The sequence below is a fragment of the Heteronotia binoei genome, chromosome 13 (assembly GCF_032191835.1).
Source record: "Heteronotia binoei isolate CCM8104 ecotype False Entrance Well chromosome 13, APGP_CSIRO_Hbin_v1, whole genome shotgun sequence".
Classification (NCBI taxonomy): domain Eukaryota; kingdom Metazoa; phylum Chordata; class Lepidosauria; order Squamata; family Gekkonidae; genus Heteronotia; species Heteronotia binoei.
Genome location: NC_083235.1, coordinates 63224322 through 63249595, shown reverse-complemented (window position 1 = coordinate 63249595; position 25274 = coordinate 63224322). Strand labels below are relative to the sequence as shown.

The window sequence follows — 25274 nt, the reverse complement described above, 5'->3', positions numbered from 1 at the left end:
AAGACACAACATAATTAATCTGATTTGTTCTCCATGTTTTTTTGGTTTGTTGCCCTCTGCTGGGCAAGGAGTTGCTTACATGCAAAATCTTACTAATCCCCAACACCATTGGGCCTTTATGCTTGCCAGATTGAATATTTTTCCATCATCTGTTCTTTCTGGCAGATACCATAATATTCCTTTCGAGAACAGATTATATAAATATTGTCTACTGGAGCCAGATTCAATTACCCATATTCTTCTCCATTGCCCCATGTTCTGTAATATATGCCAGCAACTTCTTTGATCCTGTTATTTCTAACCTCTCTGACCCTCCAGAAAGAATTACCCAGTATTTACTTGCTGATAAATCCGCCAGTTTGACTGCAATAGTGGCTGAGTATTTGGCTACTGTACAGTATAAGGGTTACTCTATATTGTTCGTTCGTTTGAATTTAATACGGTCAACGACCAGCACAAATCAGGAAGAATTTACGAAAGTTAAAAAACAAAGCTAAAATACTAACAAAATATTAAAATATTGCAGTAGGAACAGTAGGAAATAAGGTATATAAAATAGCAATTAAAATTTGGCATCAGAACGTAATATAGCATTGCGAATTTTACGTGCAATTGCAAAAAACCTTGCACAAGGACCTGTAATCTGTGGGTTCACTCCCATAAGAAGCTTCCTACTGAACTCCAAATTAGAAAGACTGAAATGGCCCTGAAATCTACTTGTTGAGGGACTAATTAACCTTGCCCGTATCTCCTGGTAAAATTGGCATGAGAGAAGAACATGTTCAACAGTTTCGATGGCCCCTGTTCCACAAGGACAGACCCTCTCATTCATAGGGATCTTTCTATATCACCCCTCTAAAACTGCTGAGGGGAGTGCATGCCATCTGGCTAGAGAAAATGCTCTACGATGAATGGGGGATCCCAGAAATGAGAGATACGCTGCTGGTGCTACAATGTATCTGGTGCCAAAAATTTTGGCACTTCACTGAGATCACGTTGCCGTTCGGTATCAAGCACTCTCTGTCTGGTGGTGGCTTTTGCCTGGTCTAAGCCTGTATTTAGGAGAGAGTGTGGGAAAAGACCTAGGCTCATCAATTTATTGCAGACCGCTGTTAACGAAGAAGATCAAAAGCCATCCTGAAGGACTAATGATGGCAATCCTTGGGGGCAATAATTTAGCATAAGCCCTAGCTTCTATTTTAATCGAGCCAGATTCCAAGCGTTAAGCTTGCATTGGAAACACATCTGGGGAGTCGTAAAAGCTCCCTTATAAAACTCTGACCGCACTCATTCCAGGGGAGCAAAGCAAGAGGATGATGGGCCTAATGTTGTACCATATAAAAGCTGAGCTAGGGTTTTAGCCTGGTATAGCTTAAGTGCAGCGAGAACAAATTGCCCTCCTCAAGTTTGGAAAAATGTTAATATGGCCTGGGCTGATTTCTGGCCGACTGCAGCCACATGCTCGTGGTGGGCATTCCTTGAACCTGATGATTGTAATACCACTCCGAGATAAATAAACCTCTCTACCTGCTCAGTCCTGTGCCCCTTGATAAACCAGACCCTCTTTTTAGTTCTCTTCTCAAAAGACATGATTTTTGGGTTTTTTTGGTAATTCATTACCAGCTGATTCTCATCACAGAAGAGACTAAATGCCTGAAGTGCTCTTCTGAGCCCCACAGGTGTTCTAGAGAAGAGTACTGTGTCATCGGCATATAAGAGTGCAGGGACCTTTCTATTAGCTAAAGTGGGGGGGGGGGGTGTGTGTGACAGGAAGTGTTGTTTAGGCTACTAATCATATCATTGATATAAAAGATGAATAATAAAGGTGCCAGGAGACATCCTTGCTTCACCTCTTTTGCTGTTGGAATGGAGTTAGTAAGGTGTCCATTCCTATTGCATCTGACTCGAATAGATGTGTTAACATATAATGCTCGCATTAAATGAAGAAGCCTTTGGTCAATAGTAGTAGTTTCTAACTTCTCCCAAAGTTTTTTCCTAGATATTGAGTCAAAGGCTGTCTTTAGATCAATGAATGCAGCGTGCAAAGAAACAGTAGAGCTGGCTGCATATTTATCTATCAGATGTTGCATTATCAAGCTTTGCCCCAAAATAGATGTACCCTCTCTGAATCCAGCCTGCCCATCAGCCAGTAAATTATTGTGCTCTATCCAAGATTTAAATTTATCTAATAGATGGCTCGCATAGAGTTTTCCCGCTATACTAAGCAGACTGATAGGTCTGTAGTTAGCTGGTTCATCCCTCCGCCCTTTCTTGAAGAATGGAACTATTATTGCCTGTCTCCATTCCTCTGGGATGCGGCCTGTGGAGTCAATCTATGTAAATAACGAAACCAAAGGAGAGGCCCACCATTCAATATTATTTTTTAAGAGTTCAGGTGGAATGCTGTCAATTCCAGGAGCTTTTTCTCTCTTAAGTTGGTTGATCAATGACTTGATTTAATCTACAGAAACAGGGGGCCATTCTGGGAGGTTAGCAGGCCACTGTACAGAAGATTCAGAAGGACCCTTGTAATATAGCTTCCGAAAGTACGTCTCCCAACTGTCAGCTGTAATTAAGGAATCTATGAGGGCTCTATATCTAGGAAAAGGCAATGAGTACTTGATTAATTCTGTTTTTAGTATTTTTTTTCTCAGTGACATTGTCTTAATTGCTTCTTTATTTTAGTTCCTGTTTGCATTTTTAGTTATTATTTATTATACCATTAAAAGTCTTGAACGAGCATAATTTATATTCCTTTACAAGAAGGAACTTTAGATATATATACATTATATACAGTATTTTTCTTTAAACTATTTTCAAACTTAGCTTTTTAACCTACGTTTTAATATTATTTTACTCTCATCCCCATTCATTTTCCCAACTATTCTTCCCATAGGAAAAACCAAAATTACAACTCTGACCACACAGATAAGCCAACAGAAAAATATAACTGCTTAGTCAATTCATAACAAGAAATTCACACTAAAAAGCTGTACACATTTAGAAAACTAATCAAGAAGAAACAGTGTTCTCAGAAAGCCAGAAATCAAGATTTGTGCTTCCCACAATCCCAAGTGCCACTTCAGACCCATTCATCAAGACACAGAACACAAAAAACTCACCTTCAACTTACCTGGACAGACTCACATTTAAAAGGGTAAAAACTAAAGACAGAAATTGAGGATGTAGGAATCATCTATAAATGATGTTATCACAAGAAATATTTTTTTTAAATGTTCTTAATTGGAAAATGTCCCCATAACTACTAACTCACCTTTAAGCTGGTGTGAGAGCGTGGCTGACTTAGTCCATGGAACTTCCAATTGTCTGACCCAGGAGTTTCCACTGCTCCCCTCTGAGTGTCAGGTGTAAGAATTGCATCTCCTGGAGGTAGTGGAAAGAGGCCCAGTGATATAGGACGCTCCTTTCTGCTGGAGGGGGGGTGGAATATCTGCATCAGTTTCTTATACTGCATCTACTTTTGAATCAAGAAAGTCGCACAAGCTAACAAATACTTTTAAAAATTCAAATATATTTTAAGGCAGCAGTTTGCAAAGCTGTTTTCTTATATGTTTAAACCAGAGATGAGGGATAGACATTTTTACAGTGCTTTTATTTTATTTTTTCAGAAAAAAAGTCCACCGGTTAAGTTTCATTCTTTCATTAAATGAACAACAATAAATGCATGTCATTGCCATTTAGACAAGCTTGGCCATAATATTTAGGTAATTATCCCTGTGAATTTGTGAGAGAGTATACAGTATGTATGCTTTATTGATTTGTAAACCCAGAGGGGGGCAATTATATATAATAATCCAAATTTTAGAAATCAAGCTATGAATTCCCTTTATTTAAGGTTAAATAAAAACCAAAGCTACAGTAGATGTGTCTCCTTTTATGTGGTGGAAGAGATAGCATGATCACCAACCCGATGTGAAACTAAATAGTAGTACAAGTAGGGTCAGCAACTCAGGAAATATCTGGGGGCTTTGGGGGTGGAGCCAGGTGCAAGGTTGTGACCAGCACAACTGAACTCCAAAGGAGTTTTGGCCATCACTTTTAAAGGGACCATGCACCTTTTAAATGCCTTCCCTCCATTGGAAATAATGAAAGACAGGGGCACCTTCTTTTGGGACTCATATAATTGGATCCTCTGATCCAATCTTTTTGAAACTTGGGCAGTTTTTCGTGGAGAGGCACCACTTGCTATGGTGGAAATGTGGTGCCTCTACCTCAAAACACAGCTCCCCAGAGCCCCAGACACCCGTGGATCAATTCTCCATTATACCCTAAGGGAACCAGTCTTCATAGAGTATAATGGAGTGCCCAGCAGAAATTCAACTTCCCCCCCCCCATCCACTTTCTAATAACTCTGAAACAAGGGGAGGTTCTCCAAACCAGGGAATCCCCTGCCCCCAACTGGGGATTGGCAGCCCTAATACAAGTGATGTGATGAAGAGTGACAGTGAAACTCAGGTGCCCCAATAACCTCCACAGAACAGAGTTAAATTCTGTTGAAATAGACAAGTAGGCAACTACATCCATAGTATACTGTATATCATAAATAGTTCTTTGGGTGCACTAAAATTAACAAATTAATCAACAGTTTTCAGTTTTTTTCTTCAAGTTAAACAATGTAAGGGAATATAATATATATTTCCCTTACATTTTCACAATTATATCAATTAAAATAATTTCCATATAAACCTTTAAATTCAATATCAGTCACATTATTTTCCCTCTAATGAAATGGTTTAATTCAAGTTTTTGTTGCAACTGGGACATAAAATATGGGGTACTTTTAAAAATTGTGTTTACTAAATAAGCCAAAATAAACATATTTTATCAGATTATATTGATTGATATCAGATTGAGGCCACTGTCAAATTTTCCAGTTCCTGCTTTTCCAGAAAATCTACATTACCGGTTTAAACTGATCAGGCGTACTTCTTTTGCAGGTAACTGTTTATCACTGTTTGTATTATGACAATGTCCACTGTCAGCAGTTACAACTACAAAAACCTGAAGCCCTCATGTGTAACAATGTTGTGGAGGTGGAGTATAATATTGTAGCATGGAGAAAAGAACCAAGGCAAAGACATATTTCAGATGTACAGAAGCAAACAGAAGAAGCAAATTGAGCTGCAAACAGACAACAACCAAATAAATAGGCCTAACCTCCTGAAGGGAAAATTTCTGGACTTCTGAGCCAGTGCCAGAACAGACTACTTCCAAACAACCATCTTCAAAGATTACCAGTGCTAAATGACAACTGTTTTCCAAGTTTCAGTTCTTGTATATATGATCTATCACCACACCAGATCAAAGGGAGACCTCTTCTCCTCAAAGCAAATGCAATGGACTGTATTGTTGTTCTGACACCTCAGCGCTTGTGAGGCTTGCCAAAAAAACTAGTGCTTCTCTGTATGAACCATCTTACTTGTAGCCTGCACATACACGGAGGCACAAAAGCAAGCTTTCAACATTCACATGCCCTCCTCTACCCTGCAATAACCTTTAATGAGTTCCTACACAGTGGTTTGTATCCTACTACTCTGCTCAATGAAGCTTGAATCCTTCCTCTGTTTAAGTGACTCTTCCTCTCACAGAGAAGCCACTGAAGTTGGAGAAGGTTTCAGATTTTGCTAAATGATGTGCTGGGGCCCAGACCAGTATTTCTGATCAAGGGATCAACCCTAAAACCAAAAGCATTCTGATGCGCAAGTGCTGAAGCACCACTACTCAAGACATACATACTGTTAGAACATAAGAACATAAGAGAAGCCATGTTGGATCAGGCCAACGGCCCATCAAGTCCAACACTCTGTGTCACACAGTGGCAAAAAATGTTATATACACACATACACTGTGGCTAATAGCCACTGATGGACCTCTGCTCCATATTTTTATCTAAACCCCTCTTGAAGGTGGCTATACTTGTGGCCGCCACCACCTCCTGTGGCAGTGAATTCCACATGTTAATCACCCTTTGGGTGAAGAAGTACTTCCTTTTATCCATTTTAACCTGTCTGCTCAGCAATTTCATCGAATGCCCACGAGTTCTTGTATTGTGAGAAAGGGAGAAAAGTACTTCTTTCTCTACTTTCTCCATTCCATGCATTATCTTGTAAACCTCTATCATGTCACCCCGCATTCGACATTTCTCGTTGGGGAGCACAAATTGCCTCCAGGCAAACAGAAAGGAAAGATGAGAATTTTTTTTTTTTTGGTTCAGGCTTTCGATGTGCTACAAATGACAAGTTAGTAAAAAATTACAAAAAATAAAGCTAGCACTGAACCCAATGTATTATTTCTCACAACATAGCATTGCAACCATATACTTTTCGGGCTTCCCCAACTCTGCTGTGATTTCCCCCAGATCTAGTTAGGACTTCAGAAACTGTGGACTTTCACACATCCCTACTCATATCTGGCATTACTACCCCTCCACCAACAAGATATTTTCATAGTATTTTAACAGAGATGCCCAACTAAAAAATAAGTATCTGCAAGTGCAAAGGAGGATAACAGGCGGAAGTGAAAAGCACCAAGTAAATCTCCATGTGGAAGCACTGTTGTTGAGTTGAGGGTAAGGCATTCATAGCATCAATCGGATCAGAACATGGAATCATTCCCATCAGAAGCAACCCTAGTTTCCCATGTAATGACAATAATTGGAGGTACCCTTGCCACCAAGAAATACATTTAAAACCACACATAAATAATGGGAAAGACTTAGCGTCAGCTCTACAAAAAGAGGAGGAGGGGAGACTTGAAACCACAAGAAAAAAACAAAGTGAAACAATGTGGAACAAGCAATGTATAGGTTAGGGAATGCAAGCCCATTAAAATGATGAAGCAGGCATCACCCCCTAAAAGTACTCATGACAGGATAATCATGAACCAGACAACTGTGGCAACAATATAGTGTCTGAGGCAGAAGTGGCATGGTGGGGGAGAGCAGTGAGTCATTACATTTTCCCAAGCAGCTCAACACTGCCATTTGAAGGGGGGAATATTTTCTATGAAAAAGATAACCTTAGAGGGAGTGGAGAAAGAACAGTGTTTGGATCACACTCAACAAGTGAGTAAACGATTATACATTCCCTGTACAAAAGCTACTTTGAAAGGAAAGACCTCTAGATTAAGTAGTATGTTAGCTTGAATCTTCTTGATTCAATTAGCTTGAATATTAGTAATTTTTTTAATAAGTGCATGAACAAAAACAGATAATTAAAAGCATCTTTGACTCTGAAAGTCACCACAACTGAAAATACACCACTGATTAAACACAAGGTCACACATCATTAATTCACTTGTGAAAGTCAATCATGGACTACTAAAATGCTACAACTATGGAACTCTGCAGCCAAATTCTTTATACTTCAGAGAAACTTGTATGAACAGAATTTCTCTGACCCTACTTAATATAAATCTTTTAAAAAAACATTACCTGCATATTATCCATAGCACCCCTAACTCTTTTTTAAGTTTACCAAAAGGCAGTATAGTTTACCAAAGGGCAGTATAGATCTTTGCAAATTGGTATTTTGTTTTTGAATGAACAGATATTAACTCAGAGAATTTATTTGACTTTATGTTTTAAAATTCTGAATTTTCCTCCATCACTAAAGTAAGTCATTCGCAATACGAGACCCTCTGCTAGCATCTCACAGCCTCTGTTTTTGTGATACGAGATACTAGGGACCAATCGGAAGACCACATACCGTGGCTTCTCCCCATTTCAACATTCACTCAAGAGCTTGGTCTTCAAAGTAGGGCAGTATTATGGAATATGCCTCCTTAGCTCATTAATTTTTGAGGATCTGTGACTTATTTCATCTTTACTCAGCAAGGGCCCAAAATTTTAAAGGGCCTGCTTCAAATGCTCCCTATTACATAATACAGTATGAAGAAATTAATTCTAAGAGGACTTTATAAATTATAAAAGTTGCACTTTGTTTAAAGAACATACGCTAACTCTGCCTTAACATATTATGCAATAGTAAATTGCCAACATATGAAATATTATGTTTTAAAACGTAACAGAAGTCCTCTGAAAACCATACTATAGTTTTCACCACAGTTCTGCTACGGTGCTCTTACAATGAAAACAAATGGCATATAGATGGAATGAAAAGAGCTTTCATTTAACAGAGATCTTTAAATGCATCTTTCCCCCACCTAAAATACTTGAAATAACTTTTCATTCCAGCAATTAATTTACAAAAATACCCCCCACTAAGAGGCCATCGTGATATTTTGCCTTTTGAAAGGCTATTCAGTATTAAATTTTGCAGAATCCTCTGGAGTTTGTTCAGTTTTTTTTAAAGACAAACTGAATAAATGAAAGGCCTCTACTATATAGTAGCAGCCAGGCTATCAAGTATTACTGAAGCATCTGACAGTATAGAGAATGCGAATCCTGGTCCACAGTGTTTTCACACAGCATTTTACAAAGGATAGCACTGAAAAGGCTAACCCTGTTCTTGAGAACATAAATGACTTTGTTGCAATCTTAAAGAAAGCACAAAGGAAACGGCATTTTATGTTTCCAGTGGACAGGTTTAGGACACAGCCTATGGATGCCAAGTTTAAATAAGGATTTTAAATCAGCACTGAACAGATCACCATCCCACTACCTCCTCTCCCAAGTAGAGAGAAATAACAAGCAACCAAAGAACAAAGAATACAGTTGGCAGAGGATCAGTGGTCCGAGTACCTGAGAATCCTTGGTAAGTTCTGCGTCAGAGCTGGCACGCCAGTGGATATAGAAAAGTGCACAAGCAGCAAAACAGAAAGAGACACTAAAATAGCTGAATTAATGACCACCGCCCCGCCAACGAAGCCAAACACAAATAGCAGCATGCATCCAGGACTCATGGCGCTGCGCTGGCATGGTGAAATGCAGGAACCGAGGCTACACAGGGGACAAGGGAGTATCTTTGTAGTGAGAGTCTGTCATTCAGCTGCTGCCACAAAAACAATGCCATCGGCAGCAGCTTTCCAATCTCTTCCGCAGCAGCTCCAAAGCCAATGACATCACCTCGCTCTCCTCCCCCACCTAACAAGGGAAAAAAGCCACCACAGAGCTGCTTCCCTTCTCCCTAGCATCTATGCAGCAACCTACAGAAACAAGCAAGCTTGCAAGCTGCTTTCCCCTCCCCATCACATCAAAGCTTTGTAGCTCCGCGACGGTTCATTGGATGGGATGATCTGACATCTACATAATGTAGCCACAAAGATCTCTTAGAGAAGCTGTCTCGGGAACATGTGGACAAAAGTACAAATCATGCAAATGTAATTCAATTATTTCAAGTCCTTTAGCAGGGCATTCTTTCATTGCTGCTTTTGTGCTGGTTTGGGTGAAAAAGGGAGAAAACCGGCCTTACCAGAACTGTAAGAAGATATGCTTAAACGTAAAACAGCCATGGATAATTGCAGCCAGGCCTCCCATTGTCTCAAGAGTATAACCATTTCCACTACCACCCCCCACACACCACCCTGCTTCTACACTGCTCTCCTCACACATTCCACCCACATTTAATTCTGAATTAGCCTAAGCATCATTGAAGACAACACCACACAAAGCCTTGAGGATACAAACAAACAGATTAAGGCCAGTGAAAAGTCAATAAGGCTTACCTAATTCTACTGTGCATGATGGGCTCTAGTTGATCACCCCCGGTCAGTTGATGAAGCTTGGCTCTTTCCAAGTGCTCCATGTAATTATGAATCATCTGTTATCAAATGGAAAAAAATATAAAACTAATTTTAAAAACTGCTCCATGTCTGTTTCAGCAGACTAGAAATGAAATGTATGGCTTTTCTCCTCCACCCTGCCCAATACAATAAATAGGCACCAGTAGCACTCAGTTTTGGGAGTAACAAACCTAAGCTAGTTCATGAAGTAAACTGGTAAAGTATAATTTTTAGCCTTTAAATATTTGCTTAGAGCCCAATGTTATACTGATTTTTCTCCTCCACTGATCATTTACATTGATGACATCTTTATGACTTCAAGGTCACTAACAGTTACCATTCTCAATGAACAACTTCCAAAGACAAACAGCATAGTAAAACACACACAAATAGTTTGTAACCCATGTGCAACCAACAGATCCAGCAAGCACCCAGTGACTGAGTGGAAGAGAGATTCCACAGCAAGATAAGAAACACACAAAATACATATTTGAACCATAAACTTATGCCAACAGGGAACCTGACACCAATCCCTTGTTTTAGCTACATCTCTATTTTGGCTAACGTTTAGAACTCACGTGACAATAGAAACTAAAATTATTTTCATGCAAGCTTTAGACCATATAGTCACAAAAATAACTTTGGTATTAAGCAAATTTTAGAATAATTTCTGAAAGAATTTGATCTAAAATATAAGCATTTGATAAAAGTCTGAAAAGCAAAAGTAAACAAAGAGGAATCAACATTTAAATTGCCCCGAAATCCACAGAATTTTGTGTGTCATGACTCATGAGACTGGACACATTATACGGTTTCTGAGCCAGTCTGGAATGCTGGAAAGTAATCTCTCAAGTTGTATTACCAGTTTTTTTTCCCACATAATGCATATTTTTACATTTATTAAGACACAATGAGCAACTTTTTAATTTGAATCAAGATACTAGTTTTAGTCACAGCAATAGCAAGAAATCCAGCTCAATTATTAAATCATCTACAAAAGGCAAGTAGATATGCCCTGCTTACCCGCATTCCATGGCAGGTGACACACACACGGTATGGCATATTTGTCATACCCAAAGTGGAGTTCCCTTAGCTGGGGTGTAGGGACAAAGACTGCTGGGAACCCCATATAATAGGGTTTGGTGGATCACCGGCACCAGATACAGAATTTAGATAGAAAGATGTCCACAGTTACACCTCTTCGCTGATTCAGGACCCTCAGCAGCAGCCTGTTTGAGTTAAAGCCAGCTTCCCTGACGTAGATAAGGAGTTTTCAGGCCACATGTAGACAGCTTAGTAAAACCGCAGCAGTAACATTCCAAGTAAAAGTAAGGTTTATTTGGATACAGAGAAGAGGAAGGATGGTAGTTGGGTTAGAATAAATTCTGATTTAATTGGGAAGTCAAAATCTACAAAGGCAAAAATGAAATTTACACACAACCACATTAGCATACTGAAAACATTTATCAGAAATCTGAAATACCCCTTTGCCAGTGTGATAAATACCAGGATTCAGCCCCCTCCTAACTCCTCCAGTGATAGCCAAGAATATAACAAAGAACTGCAGCTGTAGGATCATTTTTATTGATTGGAAAACCTGGTGTCCAGCCATCCCATAGCTTAATCCCCACAGCAAATGAGAGTGCTCATCCTTTCACCTAGTCATGTGGGAATCCAAGTTAAAACTTTCAAGGGAAACCATTCACAAGTCATTATGCTAGTTGCCCCAGCTTACTGGGTACAATGAGTCTTTGGGGTACTTATTTGGGTATATGTGCAGATTATTTACCTGCACAACTGACATGGCAACTTTGAGGGACTCTGCCACCGACATGGCAACTCCCAATAGCCCTGCTACCAACACTGTAGCTGAACTGGAGATCAAGGTAAAGAAAGGAAGGAGAGAGATGGGGAAATACTGATAGAGAAAGGGAGGGGAAGATACAGGAGCAGATAGTCAGAGAAGAGAGGAAGAGAAACAGAGAGGGACAATTGACAGAGAAGGGGAAGGGGGGGAGAAAGGGGGGGAGAAAGAGAGGGTGGAAGATTGTTTCCTTCCCTCACCCCCCTTCTCCAACAAAGGCAGGAGGACGGGATGCACTTTCCCTACATGTTGTCTGCAGGTCCCCATATGCATACTCTAATAGCCAAGTCAGACACATCTAAGGAAACTTAAATCTGGTGACTGGTGCTGTAAACTAGAAGACAGACAGATCTACAAACCTGAAAAATGCTCTAGGGATGCAGGAAAGTGTGCAATCTTTTTTTTAAAATATACCTGGAGGAATTAAAAACCCCAAAATGATAAAAGGAGCACCTGTAGCTTTAAAAACTGGATTCCCTCAGTGGCTGTTGCTAGGGAAACAGAGCATTTGAGGCTTGGTTTCTTTTATTTTTTATTTATTTATTTACATTATATTTATATCCCGCCTATTCTATGCAGACGTGAGATGGCCAACAACATAAAATACACAACAATAAGTAATATTAAAACAATAAAACAATCAGATAAATCGCAATGGTGTTACTTCAAGCATATAATATTTCCTTTCTCAACGCATACAGATCCTAGGCAGTTACTGCGATAGATCCATATGTGGTGGCAGCCCTCTCCCATTAGATGTCATATACCAACCGAAACAGTTCAGTCTTGCAGGCCCTGTGGAACTGCGATAAGTCCCGCAGGCCCCTTAGGGCTTCTGGGAGGGTGTTCCAGAGTATTGGGGCTGCAACCGAGAAGGCTCTTGCTCTGGTGGAATTAAGCCTAGCCTCTTTTAGCCCAGGGACAGCCAAAAGATTTTGAGAGCTTGATCGAAGTGCTGTCTGAGGAACATGTGGGGCAAGGCGGTCCTGCAGATAGGTAGGCCTTAGGTCATATAGGGCTTTGAAGGTTAATACCAGGACCTTGAAATGGATTTGGTATGCAACAGGCAGCCAGTGCAGCGCTCTCAGCACAGGCTGAATGTGTTCCTGACGGGGAAGCCGCATTAGTAGTAGTGAATGAAAGGCAGGAGGAGGAGGAAAGAGTCCTTCCAGGGCTGTCTTGCTGTTGAAAGAGGACTCATCAAGTCCAGGCCTGGCTATAGTTATCATCTCCAGATTTGGAAATTCCAGGAGATTTTGGGGTAGAATGTGGAAAGGAAGGGAGGCAATGTCATAGAGTCCACACAAAGTCGTCATTTTCTCTAGTGGGAGAAGTCTCTGGAGATCAGTTAAAATTTCAGGAAATCTTCAGGTTCTCAACTCTAGGTCTGGGTGACTAGATGCCACCTAATTTTCATGACTTAGCTAGGTCTGATGGTTTGCCACTATTCAAATGCATCCACTCTAAGAAAGCCGCCCCAGTACAGCAATTACAACTCTAACCAAGGTTCAAATCCAATCTCACTGTGGAAACTCACTGGGTGATTTGGGACCAGTCACAGTGTGTTATTATAAGAATACAAAGAGAATGATGTAAGTTGCTTTCCTCATTGCTGTGGAGAAAGGCAGATATATGTAGGTTGACTGTTGTGTAGCAAGGAGAATTAAAAAAAAAAAAGCAGATGCTATTGGGACTTTCAGGGAAGAGAAAGAGGAATTAGTAGGCAATGGGGAAATGTGGTGTCTCCCACAAGTGCTTGTAGGTTCCCATTTTTATATTCTAACAACCAAGTGGGCAAAATCTGAGGATACTTAAATCTGGTGACTTGAGCTGTGAACAGGCAAGACAAAACTTTCTACAAACCTGAAAAATGCCCTATATTTGCAGAAAAATCTGAAATCTAAAAAAGGTTAAGTGCTGGCAGAGTAATTAACACAGCAATTGTGCAAAACCAGATTAAAGAGTTGAAAGAGTAAATAAAGGTTTATTTAGGAAATAACATACGATGGGAAAAAGGAGAGACAGAGATACGTTCCTAATTACATCCCTAGCTAAGAGAGAGGAAGAAACTGAGTGAAGAACTCCCAAGGAGGAAAAAATTTGTCCTAAGATTAGCAATCTGGAGACAGACAAGGAATGACACTTAACAGAAGAGAAGGTGCTGACCTCGCTACCCTAATTGTCTTACTGCTACCCCCTTCAGGATCTGCTTCTTTTCTTCTTTATTCACCAGACAATACTTTTTTCAACATTAAGAAGCCCAAAATGAGTCCTGACCTGGATAGCCCAGACAAGTCCGATCCTGTCAGATCTTAGAAGTTACGTAAGGTCAACTCTGGCAAGTACTAGGATGGCAGACCTCCTTGAAATACGAGAGGCAGGAGCAGGCTTTATACAGCCACCTCTATGAATTGCCCCCAGGCTCCCAGTAGGAGTCAGTCACCAGAAGTCACCATGTCTTCCAGATGCACACATACTCACACATAAAATACAAAACAAAAAATAAAACTCTCAAAATGATAAAAGGAACACCCAGCCACAGCATTCTACACTTTGTTTCAGTCAGTAAAAGGCTGGGCGAGGGGCCCTTTTGTGGGCTGTTTTGGCCTCTGAATATCCAGGCCATGCCTGCCATCAGATGACTTGACGGGTTGTTTGCTGCTCTTCAATGACAGCCACTTTATGAAAGCCAGTATGGTGTACCCATTAGACCTTCAGAGTACGGGCTGGGAGACCCAGGTTTGAATCCCCATCTTGCTAAGGAAGTTAACTGGGTGATTTGAGTCAGTCACATACTTTCAGCCTAATCTAACCCACAGGGTTGTTGTGAAGATAAAAAGAGAAGAACATCAGCTGTCGAGAAAGGTGGGATATAAGCTGAGTAAATAAATAATACAGCTGAAGATGGGAGACAGATAAAAGGTAGGCTGGTGAATGGCTGAGAATGAAGCAGGGAAAGAGGAGAGCATATGGAGGCTGCTAGGAGGAGGGAGAGGGGACCTAATGTGAGGAGGGGGATCCTGGGGGGAGGGGAATGAGGTGCTTGCAAAAGTTCTTGAGGGTTCACTGCCAAGGAACTGAGCCTTTCCAGAAGCTGACACCACACAAATGTGCCATAGTTTTCCTAAGCAGAGGCAGCTGATGGTGGAAGAAAAGCAGAAGACAGTGACATATAAAAGCAGGTTTGCTGTCAGTTGGGAAAGAGATAAGAAAGTTGGAGAGGCTATGAGGGCTAACAGGGAACAGAAAGAGGAAATAATGGGGGAGGAGAAATGAAATACACCCCATAAGTTCTAGCATAGGGGTGTCAAACTCATTTGCTATGAGGGCGGGATCTGACATAAATGAGACGTTGTCAGGCTAGGCCTTGTGTGTCACAAAATGTAATGCCAGGTAGCAAAGATACAAACTTTTTAAAGGACACATACACAATTAAAGATTTTTTTAAAAAAAATTAAAATAAAACATGCTTAAAAGATTAGCACTCTTGCAATATTTTGTTTAACGGTCTCTGATAACTGCCACCTCTTGCTCTGAATTATTGCATCAAAAACTAGAGACAATGTCTGTGCTGCAGCAGTCTTGAGTATGCTGTTCAGATGCGTATCTATAAGTTTCAAACCTACTTTTGATCTATTGACATTTACTACAGAAATCTCACGGACAATGCTTTAAGCCTAAAACCCAAAGGAAAACATGAAATGGCTGGGCAATATGAGCTTTTGTACATAAGTTGCTTCGTGTGCTGGTCAAGAACATATGAAAGCACCATGACACAGACTGAGGGCTATGTGCTTGTCTACAAATTATAGTCTTCCGCAGAGAAATAGCTACAACTCCCAAGTGGAAGTGCATGAACAGAGTCAGTATAGTAGGGTTAGTATCAGCTTACAATCTGGAAAGTCTAAATTCAAAAACCTCAGTCTGTAAAGGAAATGTGCTTTGTGAACTTGGTGTGGACACACACTTTCAGCCTAATCTACCTCACTGGATTGTTGTTATTCCTCATCTAAATAGTTCACATTGCAAAGCAACCTCTCTTGCCCAACAGCTCTGTTGTGCGACTGAGAGCCTGGCACAGCAAGCTCTCTTGCTCCATAGCTCCTGTGAGATTGAGAGAGTCTGGCAAAGCAAGCTAAGATGCAGAAGAAAGCAAGAAATATATAATCGAATCGAAATATATAAATAAATAAGAGAAAAGGAGAAGGAAGCAGACAACAGTGAGTTGCTTGCAGTTTACATACAGGCCCTGTGGGGGATGGCTATGGCTTAAGGGCCACACATTTAACGTCCCTGTTCTAGCAGGTTCCTACTTGCTTCATTATGTTTTAGTTTTCAGTGTTGTAAAGACCCTAAGTGCGAGGTTTTTGGTGAAGTGCAAGAAAAAGTATACAAATATATGTCCAAAGAACTTTGATACTCAATAAGGTCGTCAGTCATTTCCTTAAAACAGCACAGAGACAGAAGAGTCTTAAGAACTGAAGCATCTTCTAAGCATTTATTTGGCTAAACATTACCAACTGTGAAAGACCATATGGCCGTGCATTAAAAAAAAATGTTAAATAGTTGGCATTTCAATGCAATTCCCTTAGCAGTTGAAGCAGTTGAACCAATAAGAGGTAACTCTAACAAGTGCATCTCCAACAACATGACAACTCCATGAGTGCTCCTGACTTTTGAGACTAGATGGGTGGCAACCCAAGAAAAGGTTGTCTTTGTCGTGGTACCAAAACTTTGGTACTTTCTCCCCAGGGAAGTTCATCCGTCTCCCTCAATCATTGTCTTCCACCAGCGGATGAAGAATTTTTTGTTTGGCATTCCCTCACTAACTCTTATTAGCCCTCCTCCCTGTTTACATGTTTTTATTCATTTTTGTATTTTAATTAAGTATTTGACATATATTGGCATTTTAAATGCTTTTTAATGTTTTAAAGTTTGAAATATTTTAATGCCTGGCACCTTAGGGAACCTGAATTGGGTGGAAAGGCAAAGAAAAGTTTTAAATAAAAACGTATCTCTGCGTTTAACCTACAGATAAGCAGGATGTAACATCACAGCCGATCACATTTTGGGCATTCAATATGCCAGAAGATTGTTTTTCCAGCTCTCAGGGCTATTGAGTTCTAAACCACAACAGAAGTTCTATATTATAAGTGCCAACATGAAACCAAATAAACCATGTCCCCCTTCAATGATAACTGAGCTAAATGAATATTTAAGCAGAACATTTTTCTGATGCCATGATGAGTGTTGTGCAACTCCAAAAATCCCCAAAAACTTTGCTTTGCCAATATAGTACACTGTGGGGAAACAGGTTAGATCACAACAACCTTCCTCATTAAGAACTATAAATTAGGTTTATTACAATAATAATCAGTTAGAAAGACCATCCACAAACAAGGCCAAAGCTAGACAAAATAAACAAGCTGAGGGGGGTTAGAAAAGAACTGCACATGGGGGAAGGTGACTTTCAGTGTGCTACCTTCAGTGTACACCCGTCTTTCAGGGTGCTACAGTCGTACCCTTGAGTAATGTCATCAAACAGTAAAGATTATGTATCAAAAGCAATACCTTTATACTATATAAAGGTATAAAGTTGAAAAGTACAAATTATGTATAAATCAACACATCACATCTCACAAAACCAGAATGAATCACTCTGAAAGTAATATTTTCAGACTGAGAGCAACAAATGGCAATTTTCTTGTGATTTTCTTTTCTTCCGACAATCTCAGACAAATTGAAGCAAGGTACTCTCTGAAAAATTGAGACAGGAGAACCAGTTTCAGTCACAAGACCTTCTTCAGGCCACAGTTTCTTTTGCCCCATTCAAGGACTTCATAAACTCAAGTAACTTCTTAGTTAGAGCACTGGTCTGAACTATTCTTAGGACAAAATGTTCCAAAATGTTCTTGCTGGAATTACTTCTCCTAAATAGTCTAAATGTTCCCTCTAAGCTGTAGTGTCTTGTGAGCAAAAATTCTACTTTTTAAGCTACTGGTATTAAAAGTTGTGAGCTACTGGCATTAAAGTTGTGAGCTGCATAAAGTTGTGAGGTGCTTTCATTCAGTGAAACATATATGGACATCTTTATGTTAGACACTGGAATGCTTTTGACCGCATACACACACAAAATTCAACTATGGCACAGCCACAAGGAATTATAGCAAAATGTCAAGATATGCCACTGCAAATCAATTTTAGTAAGATAATTCCAGTCACACTTGAGACAGCTGGATTTAGATTTCTGGAAGCATACAGATAACCTAGCTGTTCCTCAGAGTGTTGCAACATTCCCAAACACAGTTTTTAAACAAATGTAACTACATTGCCCTCTTGCATTTTTACACTATGCAACTAATTATACTTTACTATGAATTGCTAGCACGCATCAGTCTGTACCAAATACCAGGAGAGAAATACAAGCCCGCACCGCCTATATTGTATTTTATTCTGATATGCTGTTTTATTGTTGGGTTTTAACCATTTCATTGTGTCTGTAATGCGCCCTGAGCCCGTCATGGGAAAGGGTAGAATATAAATTTACTAAATAAATAAATAAGATGCAGCAAATTTGCACTAAATAAGCTTGATTCAGTTTCAGTTAACAAAAATGTGCTTGTGTGTGTGTGTGTGTGTGTGTGCATGTGTGTGCAATTCCTTCTTAATGGATGTCTACATGCTGCTTCTCCTGGATCTTGAAAAGGGTTCCGTAATTCCCTGAAGGAAATTCTGCTGGAACCTCATAGTAACAGATTTTCTAGAGTGCAGAAAAAAATGTGATTTCTATACAGCAGGAGCAAAGATTGCATATATTAGCATTTCATTCTCTTCAGATGCAGCAGCACTTCACTGGATCCCCTAAAGTGAGAGCCAGTTTGGTGTAGTGGCTAAGTGTGCGGACTCTTATCTGCGAGAACAGGGTTTGATTCCCCACTCCTCCACTTGCACCTGCTAGCATGGCCTTGGGTCAGCCATAGCTCTGGCAGAGGTTGTCCTTGAAAGGGCAGCTGCTGTGAGAGCCCTCTCAGCCCCACCCACCTCACAGGGTGTCTGTTGTGGGGGAAGAAGGTAAAGGAAACTGTGAGCCGCTCTGAGACTCTTCGGAGTGGAGGGCGGGATATAAATCCAATATCTTCTTCTTCTTCTATTTCCTTTCCACTTCCACGCTATGTGCCACAACATTAAGGTACTCATTTTTATCTGCCAAACATTAGAAGCCCTTTTTATTACCAGTATCCCTTCCTTAGTTCTGCAAAAATATGAGAAATAAGATTGCAACCAATAATTTTTCCTCATTATGTAACCAACACCCAGCATTCATAGTTTATGTGTAGCCAGAAAGTTCACCATACTTGCTCTGATAATACAATATTTACTAATATTGTCTAAACTCCTTTAACACTGTAATGCTTAAAATCAAAACAGCCACAGGTACTCTTTTCTCACAGGTATTCTTTCATAACCAATTATCTGTATACATCCAATTTAATTGTAACACCTCCCCAACCTGCTCCCCACCCACAAATATATAGTCTCTCTCAAAAAAAAAATCTAACACTATTATTGGAAAGTTTAATACACCATTCCAATGTGGGAGGGGGCTTATGTCATTCAAAACATTTTTTTCACCATTCTCCTGGGAAACAAACAGAAAATACATCAAAAAGCATGTCATTTACTAGCACACGATAATTAATTTTTTAAATAAAATTGTTTTATAGAAGCTTATCAGAAGACACAGAAGTTATCACACTTTGTTTTGTTAAGTGTTAACTATATTTGTTCATGCGGAAGGCAATGGCAAACCACCCTGTAAAGAAGTCTGCCATGAAAACGTTGTGAAAGCAACGTCACCCCAGAGTCGGAAACGACTGGTCCTTGCACAGGGGACTACATCTACCCTTTTATATTTGTTCAAGAAAAAAACTGAGAATTCCAAACTAACTTGTTCCCCTGGGAAAGAAGCCTAAAGGTAAAGAAAAAAACATTTTTTAAAAAGTCATCAAGATGCAAACATAACTGTTTCCTGTAACTGCTTTCTCGTTAATGTCTGAAGCCAAAGCACTATGAACAAACAAAATAGGAGTCAATTGCACCTTTAAGAGCAACTTAGTTTTATTCAGAACGTAAGCTTTCGTGTACTTGCACACTTCTTCAGACGAGGAATGAGGTACAAATAATTAACAAAGCCAGAATGACACCCAGAGAAAACATGTTACCCAAAAAAGACAATAACAGAACACCACTAGTGGTCACACACAACTCTCAACTGAAAACAGCTCAACGTACCATCAACAACTTACAACCTCTATTGAATAGTGACAGCTCACTTTCAAAAGTACTGGGTACTTTTCAAAAGAAAAGGGTAAACCTTTTCTTGCACACAGACAGCCCCCTAATCTCAAACAACTCCTCACCCACAACTATATATCTCCTCTGAGCATGGACACTGGTACCAGAGCTTGCAATAAACCCAAGTGCCAACTTTGCTGCCACATACACCCAGACAACGCAATCACTGGACCTAACAGCATTAACTACGCCGTCTCAGGCTCATTCACTTGTTCATCTTCCAGCATTATATATGCCATTAAATGCCAACAATGCCCTTCAATTCTCTGCGTACGGCAAACAGGACAAACCCTCCGCCAAAGGATAAATGGACACAAATCTGACATCAGGAATTATAGAACTGAGAAACCTGTGGGGGAACACTTTAACCTTCCAAAGCATTCAATAGGTGACCTCAAAGTAGCTGTTTTACTGCAAAGGAACTTCAAGAACAGAATGGAGAGAGAAATTGCTGAATTACAAATTATTCTGAAACTTGGAACAAACACTTCCTCAGGACTGAACAGGGATATTGGTTTTTTATCTCATTACAAATGCTAAACCCACTCTCACTAAGTTATACATCCACAGTATTCCAACGTATTTCTCTTTTAGAATAGTGCAGTGGCCAACAGTAGCTCTCCAGATGTTTTTTGCCTACAACTCCCATCAGCCCCAGCCAGCATGGCTGACGGCTGGGGCTGATGGGAGTTGTAGGCAAAAAAAAATCTGGAGAGCTACCACTGGCCACCCCTGGAATAGTGTATCAGAATGACATACTCAAAATAGGGATATTGGCTGTTTATCTCATTGCATATACTTAACTCATTTTCATTATATTTTATTGTATTCTTTTTTTTCTATGGCAAACCAGAATGATGTTTACATGTTAAAAAGTAAATTAGGTGGACAAGAACATCACTATCCAATGTATTTCTCTTTTAGTTGTATTGACCCACTCAAACAGGGATATTTGCTGTTTATCCCATTACATATACTGAACCCATCTCCCACTAATTTTAATGTATTTTTCTCCTATGGCAAACTATATGTATGTTACATGTTAAAAGGTAAATCAGTTGGTGGGAAATCTTCTGAGATATAAATACCTTCCTTTTGACCCAGGCTTAATACAATATAGTCATTAACAGACACTCTCACATTTTGACATATTACTGTTTTATTGCTTCCGCATGCTCATGCTACTCAGATCAAAGGTTTGCTCAATTTGTTCATTTTACTATTCTGTCACTGAATCTTAATTTTTTTTTACCATTCTGCATTCTAAACCACTCCCTACCAGATAATTTTACTATACTGTCATTGGTTCTTAAATTAGTACCAGTTTGCATTCTGAGCCACTGACTAACAGCTATGGCTTTGCTCACTGTACCAGATTCTTCATCAGATGAAGTGTGCTCAGAGAGCACACGAAAGCTTACGTTCTGAATAAAACTAAGTTGGTCTTAAAGGTGCAACTTGACTCCTATTTTGTTCTACTACTTCAGACCAACACGGCTGCCCACTTGGATCTATACACTGATACGGAAGGAGGCAGCAAATTGCGCCTTGAGCACAACTGCCTACAAGACTGCAGTCTTCATTACCTACCTCTGTATGTCTTGAATGAAGAGCATTGTATTCCTTCTTCAGTTCTGCTTCCCTCTCTTCCAGTCTGCTAACTGAAAAAGATAAAGTTGGCTTATTCAGAAACAGAGTTGACATCAGCAACAGAACCAGAGTCCATTTACATATATATTTCTAACCCTCCAACAGCATGTGAACACCTCTTTGTTCCAAGCAGAATTTGGTGCCAGTCTTTTAAACTAAACTTACTGCTGCTTTGTCTACCTGAGTCCCAATTCATCTGTCCTGCCATTCATTAAAGCCCACTGCAACGGTGGACTACAGGGGAGCCCAAGTGTCTGCCTTGCATGGTAAGAATACACCATCCTTGTCTTTAACAGAAGGGCAATTGCTGATGGACTCCTCCTGCCCAGCCTGGTCCTTCAAAAATGCCCAACTATTTCATAACCAGCAACATACACTTCTAATGCAGAATATTACGGTGGTGAGAGGTACTCAGAAAAGTGGAGTATAAGATTTTCTGTGGAATGGGAAATTTTCTAGTGCTTTATTTCCTCAGAAGAGTTTTCATTTCATATTGTTTTATAAAATTAACAATGGACAGATCCCATTACCGATACGTTGTTAGGCAAGCCTAGCAGTTTTAAAGTTGTAATATTTTTAGGGTGATTAACCCAAGAAATTATGTGTGAAAGTATATTATGTTTTTCTGATTTATAGACAGGTTGGAGGGACCACAACTGCACATTACAATCCAAGAAGCCAAGTTATGACTGGCTTAAAAAAACAAATCAAAATCAAAGCTAAAACTTTTATTATTACATATTACCTCACATAGTGGAAGGGACAGCATGAGCACAAACTTGGTAGTTGGGATCGGCACAAACTGACTTATGAACCCCAGTTGAGCATGAACCAGGCCAGTTCACAAAGTACGAACCAAGGGTTTGTGAGACTGGTTCATCCCCAAACCCACCCAGGTTCATGGGTGAGTCTGGAAGTGAGCTCCAAAGGCATTCAAATGCCTTCAGAGCTCACCTCCAGGTCAGGTTGGCTCAACTGAGCTCTCAGAGTGAGCTCTGAAGACTTATAGGCCTTAAATGACCTTATATGGGCAGACCCTGCCCAGAAGTGGGCTCCAAAGACGTATAAATGCCTTCAGAGCTCACTCATGTTGGGTCAGCTGACTCAACTGAGTTTCAAGAGTGAGCCAGCCTGACCTGGAGGTGGGGTCTGAAGGCATTTAAATGTCTTTGAGGCTCACTTCTGGTTGGGTGGCCTGACCCAGAAGTAGGCTCTGAAGGCATTTAAATGCCTTCAGAACTTATTCAGGTGAGGGGGGGTTCCAATGGACAACCCACTGACTTGCTCCAGGATATTAAGATCCTGCTCCATGCAAAATCAGAACAGACTGTGCCAAACCGCCGGGATGGCTCTCATGGAAAAACTCATATACCCAGTCGGCAGAGCAGTGTTTCCCATGTTCTTCTTCCCCCTGCAGCTTTTTGCTTGTCCTGAAAATCAAGAATCAGGGCACACTCATGAACAAAGTGCACCACAGTACAAGGGGAGCCATGAGAACTAGCAATCAGATGAAGCTGCCTCCTCCTCTCCTGGGAGAGGGAAAATAAGACTATTCGCCACAATTACCCTTTTTCACATACTATGATGCACTTTGACCACAAGGGTCTCCCAACCCTCAGAGAAGATTTTCCAAGATGCTGGGAATGAAAAGCAAGAAAAGGTGCATTCAGATGCACTGATTCCTTTGGCAATTTTTTGATCCATCCTATTATTTATCACGTGACACAAAAGTTCCTCAAATATGTTTTTTTCTTCATGAGTAGGTCCCTAGTACCAAAACAAGTTCATTCTCAAACATATTAGTACACATCCATGAAATTCTCCTTAAATTTGACTAGTTACATGAATGCAGGAGGAAGTGTGACAGACTGATATTCAGGCTGTTTTCGAATTCATTTCATTTAGTCTCCAGTTGTATAACATGACTATTTCTAGATACTAAGCCATCTGACAAACAGTTTCTGCTCCATCTAGTGGACTCTTGATTTGATAACATGCAAACTCAGGCAGTGTAAGCAGAGTCGATAATTGAGCACAAGCTGTACACAGCATGAAGCCGGACTATTCACCCTCCCCCCTAAAATAGGATGGGGGGGGGCCTCTCAAATGATGTTTACTATTTCATTCCACTTTTCTCTCAGCCTCACCCACCTCACAGGGTGTCTGTTGTGGGGGGAGAAGATATAGGAGATTGTAAGCCTCTCTGTCTCTGATCCAGAGAGAAGGGCGGGGTATAAATCTGCAGTCTTCTTCTTTCCGAAAAGCTCACAACAGTTAATATGCTCAAAAATACTTCAAGAACAATGTTCAGAAATAGTTATAATTTACCCATAATCATGACAGAAGACATCACCTCACATTAATCTCATAATACCTAATACTGTGATTCACATCTATAGTGCCATGTTTTAACATGGCACTATAGATGCGAATCACAGTATTAGGTATTATGAGATTTAACACGTATTATGAGTTTTAACAGGCCTTTCCAAAAGTCAGAAAGATTTGATCTTTTTCTTCAGGGATGCAGTTCCACAGCTGAGGAGCTGCTACAAAGAATACCCATTTTTGCATGGAGTAAGCCATATTGAAACAGAATGGACAAAAGCAACAGCTGCCCCAATTAACCTGTACACACTAGACTACACCAGTTACTGCAGCCAAATAGCATGTCGTTGCTTGGTTAGGCAGTTTCTTCTGAATGTTAGTTTATGTTGTCTAAAATGCCCACAGAAATTCCAGTGTTCAGCCACTGAAAATAGGAACCTCTCTCCAAAATCAGTACTACAATATTTGAAGATACCTTATACTGAATCACACCATTAGTCTTAACAAGCTCTATATTATCTACTCTGACTGGCATGGCTTCAGGTTGAGGTCTTCCACACCACCTATTACTTGATCCTTTCAACTGGAGATGCTAGGAATTAAACCTAGGACCTTCTGCATGCAAAGTCACTCCACCTACTATTGAGCCATAGCCATGCATTTGTTCTTCCTAGTATAACTCTTGCAGTTTTGACTATTAGTTGTTAATAAGAGAAGTCAGCATGAATATGTACCTGCAACAGGAAAGAAAAGAAACACATGCTTAAGATTTATCCAAAGAGACAGCCGCGTTGGTCTGAAGTAGTAGAACAAAATAGAAGTCAATTTCACCTTTAAGACCAACTTAGTTTTATTCAGAACGTAAGCTTTCGTGCGCATGCATGCACACTTCTTCAGATGAGGAATGAAGTACAGTAAGCAGAACCACATATAACTGGTGGGGTTTAGAATGCCAAGTGGTACAGACTTAAAAACCAATAGCAGAATAGTAAAATTAACAAATTCAGAAAACCTTTGATCTGGGTTGAATTAGCTTGGGAAACCATAAAACAGCAACATGTCAGAATGTGAGAATGCCTGTTAATTATTCTATTGTTAATAAACCTGGGTCAAAAAGAAGGTGTTTCTTTCCTAGAAGTTTTTCCTGTCCAACTAATTTACTTTTTAACATGTAACATAAACATATATATCATTCTAGTTTTCCATTAGGAAAAAATACATTAAAATATAGTAGAAGATGGATTTAATATATATAATGAGATAAACAGCCAATATCCCTTGTTTGAGTATGTCAATACAAAAGCATTATTCTGATACACTATCCTAAAAGAGAAATACATTGGAATACTGTGGATATATCGCCCTACTTGGTGAA

At 39.9% G+C, this 25274-nt stretch overlaps 1 protein-coding gene across 2 annotated transcripts in view; it reads right to left on the bottom strand.

Moving 5' to 3' along the window:
* SPAG9 (sperm associated antigen 9) overlaps positions 1–25274 on the bottom strand; it is a 127881-nt gene that overhangs the window by 81166 nt on the left and 21441 nt on the right. The window contains exons 3-5 of one of the 2 annotated variants that reach the window (XM_060253431.1): positions 21512–21582; positions 9646–9740; positions 3275–3428 (exon numbers count right to left, since the gene is read on the bottom strand). In XM_060253431.1, coding sequence (XP_060109414.1) covers positions 3275–3428; positions 9646–9740; positions 21512–21582 — 320 coding nt within the window. Of the gene's footprint in view, positions 1–3274; positions 3429–8722; positions 9107–9645; positions 9741–21511; positions 21583–25274 lie in introns of those variants that run through there. The other variant, XM_060253432.1, reaches the window with a different exon arrangement.